Here is a 13,768-nt window from a genome sequence, read left to right as displayed (position 1 = left end):
CGCCACTCACCGAAAGAATGGCTTCCTTGATGCGGGCGTCCCGCTGGTCCTTCCTCAGGGTGGCCCCAGTGAGCGGACAGGTGAAGTACACACCAGGCACGGCCAGGTGGGCAGAGCCTTCCTCTCTGGGCTCAGATACCTGGGGCGGTGAAAGTGTCCGAGTCTGGACTGTGGACAGAAGCCACCCCGAGCCTCGCCGAGCACCACAGTCCTGAGTGTGGCCCGCAGAACCAGACATCTCTAGCCCCCATGCTGTCCCTTCCACTTGGTGGCCATGGGAGACACCCTGGCCAAGTGACTGGATCCCTCAGCCTGTTCCCTGGTATGTCAAATGTCCCTGTGGGGCCTATTCAGAACTAAACAAGGTAAGGAAAGGAAAGCACGGAGCAGCTTCTGACACGCAGGAAGCACTCAGCAGACGGCAGCTGGGCTCCTGCTGGTCCTGTCCCCAAGCTGGTGAGGAAGGAGCTCTGTGTGGGATTCCGTGGGCACAGTGCCCTGGACAAGGCCTGACTTTTGGGCCTCCGTTTCTAGGCCATCTCTAAGGTCCCTGCGTGCTAAAATTCACTGAATCCTCGAGGATCAAGCTGCTTAGAACTCCTTTCAGCAGAGCTCTCAAGGCCCACCTCCTACAGGAAGGCCTCCCTGATTCCACCCGTCTCCACGGAGCCCCTTGACCTCCAAGCGGCAGGAGCAGGCAGTGGTAGGGGACAGGCTCTGAAGCCACAGACTAGCCAGTCCTGTCTTTGCTGGTTCTGGGGGTGTAGGAGAGAGGACAGCTGGTTTGACCTCTCTCAACCCCGGTTCTCTTTCTGAAAAGTGAGAACTGTAACTGCATCCACCTTAACGGCTTAAGGGGAAGGAGCGATGGGCTTATGTACCTGAGGCCCACTTCTCCAGGCCTGAGCCAGCATCCTCAGCTGCCGAGCCCCGAAGGTCCGGACAACACCATGTTCCACCACAACCCGCCTCCACCTTGCAGGGCAAGGTTTCCTAACCACCCTGGAGCCCCAAGGGCAGTGGCCACATCTCCCCCATGATGAAGTCAAGCTGTCCCCACCCCTCAGCGTGGGACAGTGCCACCAGTGGCTGTTCTTACCACGTTGGTCCCTGGGGCCTCGGGGCTCCCGCTGACGGTGGCTTCGGCTTGAAGTTCCTTTCTCACTGGAAGGCAGCCCAAGAAGGAGAAGCAGAGACAGGGTGGTGAGCACGCCTCTGTCCTGGCCCGAGCCCCCTCATTCCTGGGGTGGGCCCGTGAGCCATGCACAACACCCCAGCCTGCTGCTGCTGGAGGTCAGGCTGGAGGTCCCCTGCAGGACTCGCTCTGCACCCACCCCTCAGCCTGAGCCAGCACCCCACTGCCTGCGCAGTCCCTGTTTCTGCTCCAAGTCTCTGCTCCCACCCGCTCCCCAGGAAGCTGCCCTTCCCCCAGCACCTGCCCTTGGTGAGTCGCTCCCAAGGGTGACCCTCACACCCCCACAGCTGCTTCCAGGCCCTGGACTTCTGCGTCCAGGGCCAGGCACTAAGGCTGGGAACCTCAAACAGCCCCGACCTGGGCCCGGGGCGGGCCACATCTCACCCTGGTTTCGGATGCTGTCCTGCGACGTGGGGCCCCAGGCCCGGGACTGCTTCTGCTCCAGCCGGGCCAGGGCGGCAGCAGCCGCCATCTGTGCCTCATTGGTGGGTCCCTGGCGGGGCGGCCTCGGGGCCGGCTGGCTGCACTTCTGTTTGGAGGCCTTTTCCCTGGGGACGGACCGAGGGAGAGCGAGTGTATCCTCCTGAGGTGGCCGGCAAACCTGACGTGCGGTCACACAGGGGAGCTTCTGCTGCTCCCCAGCTCCTGCCACCAGCACCACCAGTCAGACGTGTCCCTGCCTATGGGGGCCAGGACGCCTGCTTCCCAGGGGCCACCCGCAGCCACCAGATGGTTCTTCTGCAAGCGGAAGAGCCCCTGGAGGAAGGAGATGCTGGTTCCGCTCAGTTCTGCACCACAGGGCAAGTCCTGCCCCACTGGGCCTCAACATCCTCGTTTGTAAAATGGGGTGGCAGCACCCCTCCCGAGGCGAAGGCACCTTGATATCCTCAGGGCCTTTTTTTTTTTCTTTTTGAGACAGGGTCTTGCTCTGTCACCCATGCTGGAGTACAATGGCACGATCACGGCTCACTGCAACCCTGAGTTCCCAGGCTCAAGGAATCCTCCCGCCTCAGCCTCCCGAGTAGCTGGGACTTGGAGGCAAGCATCATCACGCATGGCTAATTTTTCTTTTTTTTTTTTTTGAGACGGAGTCTCGCTCTGTCGCCCAGGCTGGAGTGCAGTGGCCGCATCTCAGCTCACTGCAAGCTCCGCCTCCCGGGTCTACGCCATTCTCCTGCCTCAGCCTCCCGAGTAGCTGGGACTACAGGCGCCCACCACCTCACCCGGCTAGTTTTTTGTATTTTTTAGTATAGACGGGGTTTCACCGTATTTAGCCAGGCTGGTCTCGATCTCCTGACCTTGTGATCCGCCCGTCTCGGCCTCCCAAAGTGCTGGGATTACAGGCTTGAGCCACCGCGCCCGGCCACGCATGGCTAATTTTTCTATCGAGACAGGGTCTCGCTGTGTAGCTCAGGCTGGTCTCGAACTCTTGGCCTCAAATGATCCTCCCACCAGGGCCTCCCAAACTGCTGGGACTACAGGCATGAGCCACAGCACCCAGCCCACATCCTCAGGAATTGAGGAGACTCAAGGGATGCCACATCCTCCCCCACTCCCTGCTGTGAGAGTCTCCACCCTCAGGTCACAGCTTCGTTTGCTGAGCACCTACTGTGTGCTGGGCCCCCTGCTGGGAGCCGGTCGGCTTGGTTGGTTGACTCCTCCTAACAAGCTGCCAGGGAGGCCTCCCCATCCCGTTCCCAAACCCAAGAGGGTCAGGAAGTCCGGGCAATGTGCCCCATGCCACACCACCCTTGTGGCAGGACCCTGGGGTCAGCGGACAGCAGAACCAGCCTCGCCCTGGCCACTCCATGCCAGGCCCGGGGCTGTGCAAGTACCAAGAGCTCATGGACTCGCGGTTCCGCCCTGCTGAGCCCTACACCAAGGAGGGTTCCATAATCCACTTGGCACAGTGGCCTGGCAGAGAAGCCCTTTCTGCCAACCTGCTCGGACGCGTCTGTCTCGCCTGTCTCCTCTCAGGCCCCTCCCGTGAATTCAGGGACTGTGTCACTTTCCATGTCGTAAGTCTATTAACACTTCCTGGAGGCCAGGCTCTCAGTTCAAGCCCTGTACTCCTCTGGCTCTGCTTAGATACTCGGGCAGCCCTCCCTCCTCGTCTCGAGGCTTAGCTTCGTGCCCACCCCTGCCTATCTAGTCCTCCCACAGCGCAGCATCTTGGGTGGAAGAGGAGATGACTCATGAAGACCCATCCCAGCCCCATCCGATATCTAGGTCTTTCCAACAAAATGGCATTTCCCGGGGCACCTCACCCCAACCGGTCATGGACCCTGCCCGCCCTGGGCAGCCACAGGGACCCTTCTGCAACCTCAGCCAGGGAGCGTCAGCATCACTCCACTGCACGACGCCCGCCCACCACGAAATCCTAAAGCCTCCCTCGGCCGGAGAGCCCTTCCCGGCCTGGCCCACTGCCCTCCCCTGGCCTGGCTCCCCTGGGCTCCCCGCGGTTCTTCCCATACCCCAGCTGCTCCCCGCCGCAAGGCCCTGCACCGTCTGCGCCTTCTGCCCACAGTGTTCTCCTGCGGGGAGGGAGGAGGACAGGGGATCTGGAAAGGGCTAGAGCTGCCACAGGGAGAGAAGGAGGGGGCTGATTTCCCCACGGCTGAGTCTCACTGTGTCCTGGGAGAGGCCTTCCCAAACCACCTGATGGCGTCTGCTCACCCTCCTTCAAGGCCCTGGGCACCGCCTGAGCCCTCCTCTGAGGTCTGTTGGTTTATTTGTCCATCAGCTCCCTCTAGAAGGTGAGCCCTGGGACAGCAGAGGCCTTCTCCTGTCCACCACTGCAGCCTAAAACAGGACTTGGTGCCCACACGCCCCACACACCCTGGATATCCAGTCTCGCTCCAGAGGGGACCTCCGCACCCCTTCCCTTCCCGAGTCTCCCCTCTTACCTTCCCCTCTCCGCCAGGCTCTGGGCTGACCCAGCCATCACCCTGATGCCCTGCATCCTTCCTGTCACGCCCAGTCCTAACCCCACCCACTACTGGTTGAATCAATGAAGGGCTCCCCCCATTTGTCCACTTCTCTCCCTGACCCCCCTCCCTCTCTCACTCAGCCTTTGCTCTCCTGCTCTCCCCTAGGAACCCTGAATTCCTCGCTATGCCCCTACCTCCATCACCACCCCACCAACCCGTGATTCCCTGACCCCCACTTCCTGCCACCTCCCTGCCTCTCCTCCTACCCCCTCCCAGCCCCCACCCCTTCACAATCCCTTCCATTATTGCTTACAGACCCCTACCCTGGCTGCCTGGCTGACCTCCTTCCTCAGTCACTCTCCATCAGTCTCCACCACCCCCTGGCCAGCCAGCTCCCTGCAGCAGCCCCAGCTCTTCCAGCTTCCCTTTTCTCAGCCCAGCAGCCCTCAGCCTCGCACCCTCTCCAGCGCCACTTCTTTCCCGGCCCTCCACCTGCCCTCCCAGCTGGCTCAGCCCTGCTCAGGCCCTTCTCTCCAAGTCCTCCCTAGACGATCCGGAAGCCTGCCCGGCACTTATCTCCTTTCCCCTCCCCTCTCACCTCCATAATCCACTTGGCACAGTGACCTGGCAGAGAAGCCTCGCAGAGAAGGCCTTTCTCCCAACCTGCTCAGACGCGTCAATCTCGCCGGTCTTCTCCTCTCAGGCCCCTCCCGTGTCACAGTCCATCTGTCAGAGTCCCTCACCTCCAGTCTCCTCACACACCTTCCTCAGCCCCTCCCAGGTGACTGAAGACGCTACCCACCCCGGCCTCCTTGGCCTTCCAGACTCTTCCTAGTCTCCCATCAGCCTCCCACGTGCTCCAGATCCCAAGTCCAGAACCCCTCTTCCCATGGATGCCTCAGAACAACTCTCCACCACCCCACCCCACAGTTGTGCATCTTCCTCCAAGCTCAGCTCTCATCCATGGTCACCTAGATTCCCCCAAATCATCCCGGCCACTTAAGGACCAGCCGGGTCCCCAGACCTCTCCCTTATCACCCGTCTCAGAACTGATCATCCCTTTTTTCCCCCAGGGTCGCTCCACTGACCCCCAACTTCCTGCAGCCCCGCCGCCCTAATCCCCCGCCACTGCCTCGGACCCTCCTGCGGCCCCGCCCCCGAGACCTCCCCTCCCACCCGGCCCCCTTGCCCCGCCCCCTGCGCATGTTCCCCTCCCCCCGCCTCCCTTGCCCCGCCCCCGGCTCACACCCGCCCCCTCCTGCCCTGACCCCAGATCTCTCTCCCCTCCCCCGGACGCCCATCCTCGGCCCCGCTTGCCCCGCCCCCGGAGCCTCTCCCCCTCCCCTGACTCTCGGCTGCCTCTCCCCAGCCCCTCGCCCTCTCCGATCTCCCGAGCCGCCCGAGGCCCCAGACCCCTCTCCCCGGCCGCCCCTGCGTTCCTCACGCACCCCACGGACTCTGTGAGCTTCTGACCGGGTCCCGCGCTCTTGAACTTGATGTCGGCCTTGAACTCCTGAAAGAATTTCTTCATGGTGGCGGCTGGCCCGGCGGCGAGGGGCCGCGGGGGCGGGGGGCACAGGGCCCAGTCGGGGAGGGGCCGCCCGGGACCAGCCACCGGAAAAAAAATACCGCGCCGCCGGAAGTCCCGCCTTCCCGAGGCCGACCACGTGACAATAGGCTAGAAGTGCCTCTCTAGCGCTCGGTGCCTCGCTGGCCCAGGGCGGCCGCTCTGTACGCTGGAGCCGCATCTCTGTGGTTCTTCCGGACTCCGTTGCCAGGGCGACGAGTGCGCCTCTCGATTAGAGTCAGTGCCTTGCCTGGCAGCTTCCGTGGCGCTCCCCAAACGGTGACAGACGGTGACAGGACGACTGAACCTCGCAGAGAAAGCACTGGGCCCTGTCCCTTTCCCTGCTCAACCTAAGCTGGGCACGGTGGCTCACGCCTGCAATCACAGCACTTTCGGAGGCTCAAGCGGGAGGATTGCTTGATTCCAGAAGTTGGAGACCAGTCTGGGCAACATGGCAAAACCTCGTCTCTATTTAAAAAAAAAAAAAAAAAAAAAAAAAAAAAAAGTAAAATAAAACAATAGCCGAGGGTGGTGGCGCGCACCTCTCAGCTACTTGGCAGGCGGAGGCGGGAGGACCACTTGAACCCAGGAGGTCGAGACTGCAGTGAGCTGTGATCAAGCCACCGCATTCCAGCCTGGGCAACAGAGAGACCCTGTCTCAAGCAAAACAAACAAAAATCCAACCTTCCCTGTCTCCCCAGAGCTTACGTGATAAAGTCCCAATTTAATGTGGGGTATTGGAGGCCCCCACCTTCTGGCCCTGTTTTGGTCCCTGAAGCCCCCCACCCCACCCCACCACCACCACCACCACCACCACTTACCCTAGGTAGAAGCTGTTTAAGAGGATGCATCCAATTGGGACCTGGGGATCCACTTTGGTGAACAAGACAGAGAAACCAGTTAATAGTGGCGTACTTTGGGCTGTGCGATTCGCAAAGAAGATACACAAAGTGACAGTTAAAACAAGCCTCCAGAAAAGGAAGTTGGGGGTCAGACGTGGTGGCTCATGCCTATAATGCCAGCACTTTGGGAGGCCGAGGCCGGCGGATCATTTGAGGTCAGGAGTTTGAGACCAGCCTGGCCAACATTGTGAAACCCTGTCTCTACCGGCGCCGGTAATCCCAGCTACTTGGGAGGCTGAGGCAGGAGAATCGCTTGAACCCGGGAGGTGGTGGTTGCAGTGAGCGGAGATCTCACCACTGCACTTCAGCCTGGGCAACAGAGGGAGACTGTGCCTCAAAAAAACAAAAACAAAAACAAAAACAAAACAAAACAAAAAAGGAGCTGGAATGAGATTCACAGAGACTGAGGGAGGAGAGGCCTCCAGGTAAGGAAACAGCCCACTCTAAGACTGAAATTGAAATAACATGGGTTGGACAAGTGACTCAGGCCTGCAGTCCCAACATTTCGGGAGGCCAAGGTAGGAGGATTGCTTTAGCCCAGGAGTTTGAGGCTGCAGTGAGCTATGATCACACCACTACACTCCAGCCTGGGCAAAGAGCCAGACCCTGTCTTATTAAAAGAGGAAAAAAAATTAGGCTGGGCACAGTGGCTCACACCTATAATCCCAGCACTTTGGGAGGCCAAGGCGGGTGGATTACTTGAGGTCAGAAGTTCAAGACCGACCCAGCCAACATAACAAAACCCCATCTCTACTAAAAATCCAAAAAGTAGCCAGATGTGGTGGTGTGCGCCAGTAATCCCAGCTACTTGAGAGGCTGAGGTGGGAGAATCGCTTGAACTCAGGAGGTGGAGGTTGCAGTGAGTTGAGATTGCGCCATTGCACTCCAAAAAAAAAAAAAAAAAGAACATACTGAGTTGGTTGTACTACTCTTTTCTTTGTTGTTGCTTTTTTTTTTTTTTTTGAGACAGTCTTTTTTTTTTTTTTTTAATTCTTTTTTTTTTTTTTTGAGACGGAGTCTCGCTCTGTGCAGTGGCCGGATCTCAGCTCACTGCAAGCTCCGCCTCCCGGGTTCATGCCATTCTCCTGCCTCAGCCTCCCGAGTAGCTGGGACTACAGGCGCCCGCCACCTCGCCCGGCTAGTTTTTTTTGTATATTTCAGTAGAGACGGGGTTTCACCGTGTTAGCCAGGATGGTCTCGATCTCCTGACCTCGTGATCCGCCCGTCTCGGCCTCCCAAAGTGCTGGGATTACAAGCTTGAGCCACTGCGCCCAGCCTTGAGACAGAGTCTTACTCTGTCGCCCAGGGTGGAGTGCAGTGGTGTGATGTAGGCTCACTGCAACCTCCGCCTCCCAGGTTCAAGCGAGTTTCGTGCCTCAGCCTCCTGAGTACCTGGGATTACAGGTATGCTCCACCATGCCCAGCTGATTTTTGTATTTTTAGTAGAGACGGGTTTTCACCATCTTGGCGAGGCTGGTCTCAAATTCCTGACCTCAAGTGACCCACCTGCCTCAGCCTCCCAAAGTGCTGGGATTACAGGCATGAGCCACTGTGCCCAGACTCTTTTCATCATTTCTTAATATTTTATATGGAAAACGACAGGCTGGAATCAGTGACTCATGCCTATAATCCCAGCACTTTGGGAGGCTGAGGCAGGCAGATTGCTTAAGCTCATGAGTTGTTGTTGTTGTTGTTGTTGTTGTTTTTGAGACGGAGTCTTGCTCTGTTTCCCAGGCTAGAGTTCAGTGGTGCCTGCGATCTTGGCTCACCACAACCTCCACCTCCCAGTTTCAAGCAATTCTCCTGCCTCAGCCCCCCAGGTAGGTGGGATTACAGGTGTTCACCACCACATCCAGCTAATTTTTGTATTTTTAGTAGAGGTAGGATTTCACCATGTTGGCCAGGCTGGTCTCCAACTCCTGACCTCAAGTGATCTGCCTGCCTTGGCCTCCCAAAGTGCTGGGATTACAGGTGTGATTGACCATGCCTGGCCAAACTCATGAGTTTGAGGCCATAATCGGCAACACGGTGAGACCTCTTCTCTACAAAAAATACAAAATATTACGCCGGTGTGGTGGTGCACACCTGCAGCCCCAGCTACTAGGGAGTGGGCGGTGGGAGGATCACTTGAGCCTAGGAGGTTAATGTTGCAGGGAGCTGTGATCCTGCCACTGCACTACAGCCTGGGTGACAGAGTGAGATCTTTTTTTTTTTTTTTTTTTTTTTTTTTTTTTTTGAGACGGAGTCTCGCTCTGTTGCCCAGGCTGGAGTACAGTGGCCGGATCTCAGCTCACTGCAAGCCCCGCCTCCCGGGTTCACGCCATTCTCCTGCCTCAGCCTCCCGAGTAGCTGGGAGTACAGGCGCCCGCCACCTCGCCCGGCTAATTTTTTTTTTTTTTTTTTATTTTAGTAGAGACGGGGTTTCACTGTGTTAGCCAGGATGGTCTCGATCTCCTGACCTCGTGATCCGCCCGTCTCGGCCTCCCAAAGTGCTGGGATTACAGGCTTGAGCCACCGCGCCCGGCCCAGAGTGAGATCTTATCTTAACAAATAAAAAATAAAAAAGGAAGAAAAAAGATAAAAAAGAAAGGCAAAGTCTATTTCTTCTCTCTTTGATTGTCAGCTAAACTTTGTGACTCATTTTTAACAATAGAATAAGGCAGAAGCAACAATGTGGGACTTCTGAAACTAGGACATAAAATTCACTGATGCTTCCTCTTTGCTCTTTCTCTGGGCTCACTCACCTGGGGAAAGCCATCCGCCATGATGGGAGGAAGCTCAAGCAGCTCCACGGAGAGGCCCACGTGGTGAGGAACTGAGGCCTCCCGCCAACAGCCGCATACAGCAGCCACCTCGGAAGGGGCTGGGTGACAGAGCAAGATCATGTCTTAAAAAAAAAAAAAAAAAAAAAAAAGAGTGGACACAGTGGCTCACGCCTGTAATCCCAGGACTTTGGGAGGCCAAGGCAGGCAGATCATGAGGTCAAGAGATCGAGACCATCCTGGCCAATATGGTGAAACCCTGTCTCTACTAAAAATACAAAAACTAGCTGTGCATGGTGGCACGTGCCTGTAGTCCCAGCTCCTCAGGAGGCTGAGGCAGGAGAATTGCTTGAATCAGGGAAGTGGAGGTTGCGGTGAGCCAAGATTGCATCACCGCACTCCAGCCTGGGCGACAGAGTAAGACTCCGTCTCAAAAAAGAAAAGAAAAGAAAAGAAAAGAAAATTACAGCTCATTGTTGTGAATAAGGAATTGTATACCCTATAACTGAAATAAAGGTACAACACTGGGCCAAAGTCACACAGCTAGAAAGTGGCAGAGACCTGGCCAGGTGCGGTGGCTCACACCTGTAATCCCAGCACTTTGGGAGGCCGAGACGGGCGGATCACAAGATCAGGAGATTGAGACCATCCTGGCTAACACAGTGAAACCCCGTCTCTACTAAAAATACAAAAAAAATTAGCCGGGCGCAGTGGTGGGTGTCTATAGTGCCAGCTACTCGGGAGGCTGACGCAGGAGAATGGTGTGAACCTGGGAAGCGGAGCTTGCAGTGAGTGAGATCTTGCCACTGCACTCCAGCCTGGGCAACAGAGCGAGACTCTATCTCAAAAAAAAAACCAAAAGAAAAAAAAAGAAAGTGGCAGAGACCCACCCCACTTCTCCAAGAATAAAATCCTATGGGGCCCCTCAGCCTGGTCTAAGGAGGTCCTAACATTAACAGGCCCTAATAAATTTCTATTTCAGGTTCTAAGTATTCTGGGGGTTTCAGAAACCTCTTTTCTTGTTATTGCCCACGTTTCCACCTCTGCCTCAGTTACCTGGAATTATTTCCAGCTCACCTCTGCGCCTTTGCCTAGGCATTCTCCTTTACTAGAAGGGACTTCTCTTCATCTGTCTTACCTCAATCATCTTCCACCATGACACTCTCCTTGACTATCTTCCTCATGTCGGATGAAGTTATGAAATGGAATAATTCAACATTTCTGCCAGGAGCTGTCGGTGGCTCACGCCAGTAATCCCAGCACTTTGGGAGGATATTTCTTTTCCTTTTTTCTTATTTTATTGTATTTTATTTATTTATTTATTTATTTAGACAGGGTCTCACTCTCCTCCCCAGGCTGGAGTGCAGTGGCAAAATCATGGCTCACTGTAGCCTAGAACCCCTTCTGGGCTCAAGCAATCCTCCCCACTCAGCCTCCCAAGAAGCTGGGACTGCAGGCATGTGCCACCACACCCAGCTAATTTTTTTTGTTTTGTTTTTTGAGACGGAATTTCGCTCTTATTGCCTGGGCTGGAGTGCAGTGGTGCAATCTCAGCTCACCACAACCTCCATCTCCCGGATTCTCCTGCCTTAGTCTCCCGAGTAGCTGGGATTACAGGCACCTGCCACCACGCCTAGCTACTTTTTTGTATTTTTAGTAGACACGGGGTTTCTCCATGTTGGTCAGGCTGGTCTTGAACTCCCAACCTCAGGTGATCCACCTGTTTCAGCCTCCCAAAGTGCTAGGATTACAGGTGTGAGCCACCGCACCCAACCTCTGGGTAATTTTTAAAAACTTATTCAACCATGCACAGTGGCTCACGCCTGTAATCCCAGGACATTGGGGGGCCAAGGGAGGAGGAATGCTTGGGCCCTGATGTTCAAGACCAGGATCGGTAACATAGTGAGACCTTGTTTCTTTTCTTTCTTTTTTTTTTTTGAGACAGAGTCTCACTCTGTCACCCAGGCTGGAGTGCAGTGGCATGATCTCGGCTCACTGCAAGCTCCGCCTCCCGGCTTCATGCCATTCTCCTGCCTCAGCCTCCCAAGTAGCTGGGACTACAGGTGCCCACCACCACGCCCGGCTAATTTTTTGTATTTTTAGTAGAAACAGGGTTTCATGTGTTAGCCAGGGTGGTCTCGATCTCCTGACCTCGTGATCCACTCGCCTCGGCCTCCCAAAGTGCTGGGATTACAGGCGTGAGCCACCGCGCCTGGTCAGTGAGACCTTGTTTCTTTTTTTTTTTTTTTTTGAGACGGAGTCTTGCTCTGTGCCCCAGGCTGGAGTGCAGTGGCGCGATCTCAGCTCACTGCAAGCTCCGCCCTGCCGGGTTCACGCCATTCTCCTGCCTCAGCCTCCTGAGTAGCTGGGACTACAGGCGCCCACCACCACGCCCAGCTAATTTTCTTGTATTTTTAGTAGAGACGGGGTTTCACCGTGTTAGCCAGGATGGTCTCCATCTCCTGACCTCGTGATCCGCCCATCTCGGCCTCCCAAAGTGCTGGGATTACAGGCTTGAGCCACCGCGCCCAGCCAGAGACCTTGTTTCTACTAACAAATAAAAATAACAGGCCAGGCGTGGTGGCTCACGCCCGTAATCCTAGCACTTTAGGAGTCTGAGGCAGTTGGATCACGAGGTCAGGAGTTCAGGACCAGCCTGGCCAACATGACGAAAATTTGTCTCTACTAGAAATAAAATAACAAAAATTAGCCTGGGGTGGTGGCAGGCACCTGTAGTCCCAGCTACTTGGGAGGCTGAGGCAGAGAATTGCTTGAACTTGGGAGGTGGAGATTGTAGTGAGCCAAGATCGAACCACGGCACTCCAGCCTGGGCGACAGAGCGAGACTCCATCTCAAAAAATAATAATACTAAAAAACAAAATAAAAATAACACCCTGGCAACATGGTGAAGCCCTGTCTCTACAAAAAAAAAAAAAAAGAAAAAAGAGAAAAAAATGAGTGCTGGTGCATCCCTGTAATCCCAGCTACTTGGGAGGCCAAGGCACAAGAATTGCTTGAACCTGGAAGGCAGAGGTTGCAGTGAGCCGAGATCACACCACTGCACTCTGATTTGTGAGACTCTGTCTCAAAAAACAAACAAACAATAAATTAGTGAGGCATGGTGGCACGCACCTGAAGCTTCAGCTACTTGGGAGGCTGAGGCAGGAGGAGGTTGAGACCAACCCGGCTAACACAGTGAAACCCTGTCTCTACTAGAGATACAAAAAATTAGCCAGGTGTGGTGGCGGGCACCTGTGCTTCCAGCTACTCGGGAGGCTGAGGCAGGAGAATGGCGTGAACCCGGGAGGCGGTGCTTGCAGTGAGCGGAAATCGTGCCACTGCACTCCAGCCTGGGCGGCAGAGCGAGACTCTGTCTCAAAACAAAACAAAAACCAAAAAAAACTTTAAAAGGTAAACTCAAAGTAAATAAATAACTTTTAATTTTAAAAATAAAATTTTGCCGGGCGCGGTGGCTCACGCCTGTAATCCCAGCACTTTGGGAGGCCGAGGCGGGCGGATCACAAGGTCAGGAGATCGAGACCACGGTGAAACCCCGTCTCTACTAAAAATACAAAAAAAATTAGCCGGGCGCGGTTGTGGGCGCCTGTAGTCCCAGCTACGCGGGAGGCTGAGGCAGGAGAATGGCGTGAACCCGGGAGGTGGAGCTTGCAGTGAGCCGAGATCGCGCCACTGCACTCCAGCCTGGGCGACAGAGCGAGACTCCGTCTCAAAAAAAAAAAAAAAGTAAAAATAAAATTTTATTATACTGATGGGGTCTCGCTAGGTTGCCCAGGCTGGTATAGATCTCCTGGTCTCAAGCGATCCCTCTTAGCCTCCCAAATCACCAGGATTAGTGGTGAATGCCCAGCCTTTGATTGTAAAGCTGTTGGAACTTTAAATTCTTCTTCTTCTTCTTCTTCTTATTTTTAAGATGGAGTTTTTGCTCTTATCGCCCAGGCTGTAGTACAATGGTATAATCTCAGCTCACTGCAACCTCTGCCTCCCAGGTTCAAGTGATTCTCCTGCCTCAGCCTCCTGAGTAGCTGGGATCACAGGCGCATGCCACCATGCCCAGCTAATTTTTGTATTTTTAGTAGAGACAGGGTCTCACCATGTTGGCCAGGCTGGTCTTGAACTCCTGACCTTGTGACTGACCCACCTTGGTCTCCCAAAGCAGTGGGATTACAGGAATGAGCCACCATGCCTGGCCCAAAAATTTTTTATACAGATATGATCTTCCTATGTTGCCTATGCTGGAGCACAACTACAGTGGCCATTCACAGGCGCAATCACGGGTCACTGTAGCCTGGAACTTCCAGGCTCAAGTGATCCTCCCAACTCAGCCTCCTAAGTAGCCGGGACTACAGGCATGAGTCACTGCACCTGGCTTAACCATTGCAACCTCCGCCTCT

The 13,768-nt window shown here is 55.3% G+C and overlaps 3 protein-coding genes across 5 annotated transcripts in view; all 3 read right to left on the bottom strand.

Moving 5' to 3' along the window:
- Positions 1 to 3,342, bottom strand: part of SIRT6 (sirtuin 6) — a 286,565-nt gene extending 283,223 nt beyond the window's left edge. The window contains exon 1 of the mRNA XM_050771037.1: positions 3,333 to 3,342. The gene's annotated coding sequence lies outside the window, so the exon portion shown is untranslated. The remainder of the gene's footprint in view (positions 1 to 3,332) is intronic.
- The window catches only part of UBXN6 (UBX domain protein 6), a 181,850-nt gene that overhangs the window by 7,073 nt on the left and 161,009 nt on the right, over positions 1 to 13,768 (bottom strand). Inside the window, exons 2-5 of one of the 3 annotated variants that reach the window (XM_050770529.1) lie at positions 5,574 to 5,763; positions 1,580 to 1,743; positions 1,100 to 1,164; positions 11 to 139 (exon numbers count right to left, since the gene is read on the bottom strand). In XM_050770529.1, coding sequence (XP_050626486.1) covers positions 11 to 139; positions 1,100 to 1,164; positions 1,580 to 1,743; positions 5,574 to 5,656 — 441 coding nt within the window. In that variant the 5' untranslated portion in view covers positions 5,657 to 5,763. Of the gene's footprint in view, positions 1 to 10; positions 140 to 1,099; positions 1,165 to 1,579; positions 1,744 to 4,101; positions 4,172 to 4,723; positions 4,902 to 5,573; positions 5,764 to 13,768 lie in introns of those variants that run through there. The other 2 variants (XM_050770531.1, XM_050770530.1) reach the window with 2 other exon arrangements.
- Positions 1 to 13,768, bottom strand: part of SH3GL1 (SH3 domain containing GRB2 like 1, endophilin A2) — a 201,483-nt gene that overhangs the window by 95,386 nt on the left and 92,329 nt on the right. The gene's annotated exons all lie outside the window — the stretch shown is intronic.

This window comes from Macaca thibetana, chromosome 19 (assembly GCF_024542745.1).
Source record: "Macaca thibetana thibetana isolate TM-01 chromosome 19, ASM2454274v1, whole genome shotgun sequence".
NCBI lineage: Eukaryota > Metazoa > Chordata > Mammalia > Primates > Cercopithecidae > Macaca > Macaca thibetana.
Note: the sequence above shows the minus strand (reverse complement) of the source record. Positions and strands in the feature narration are given on the sequence as shown.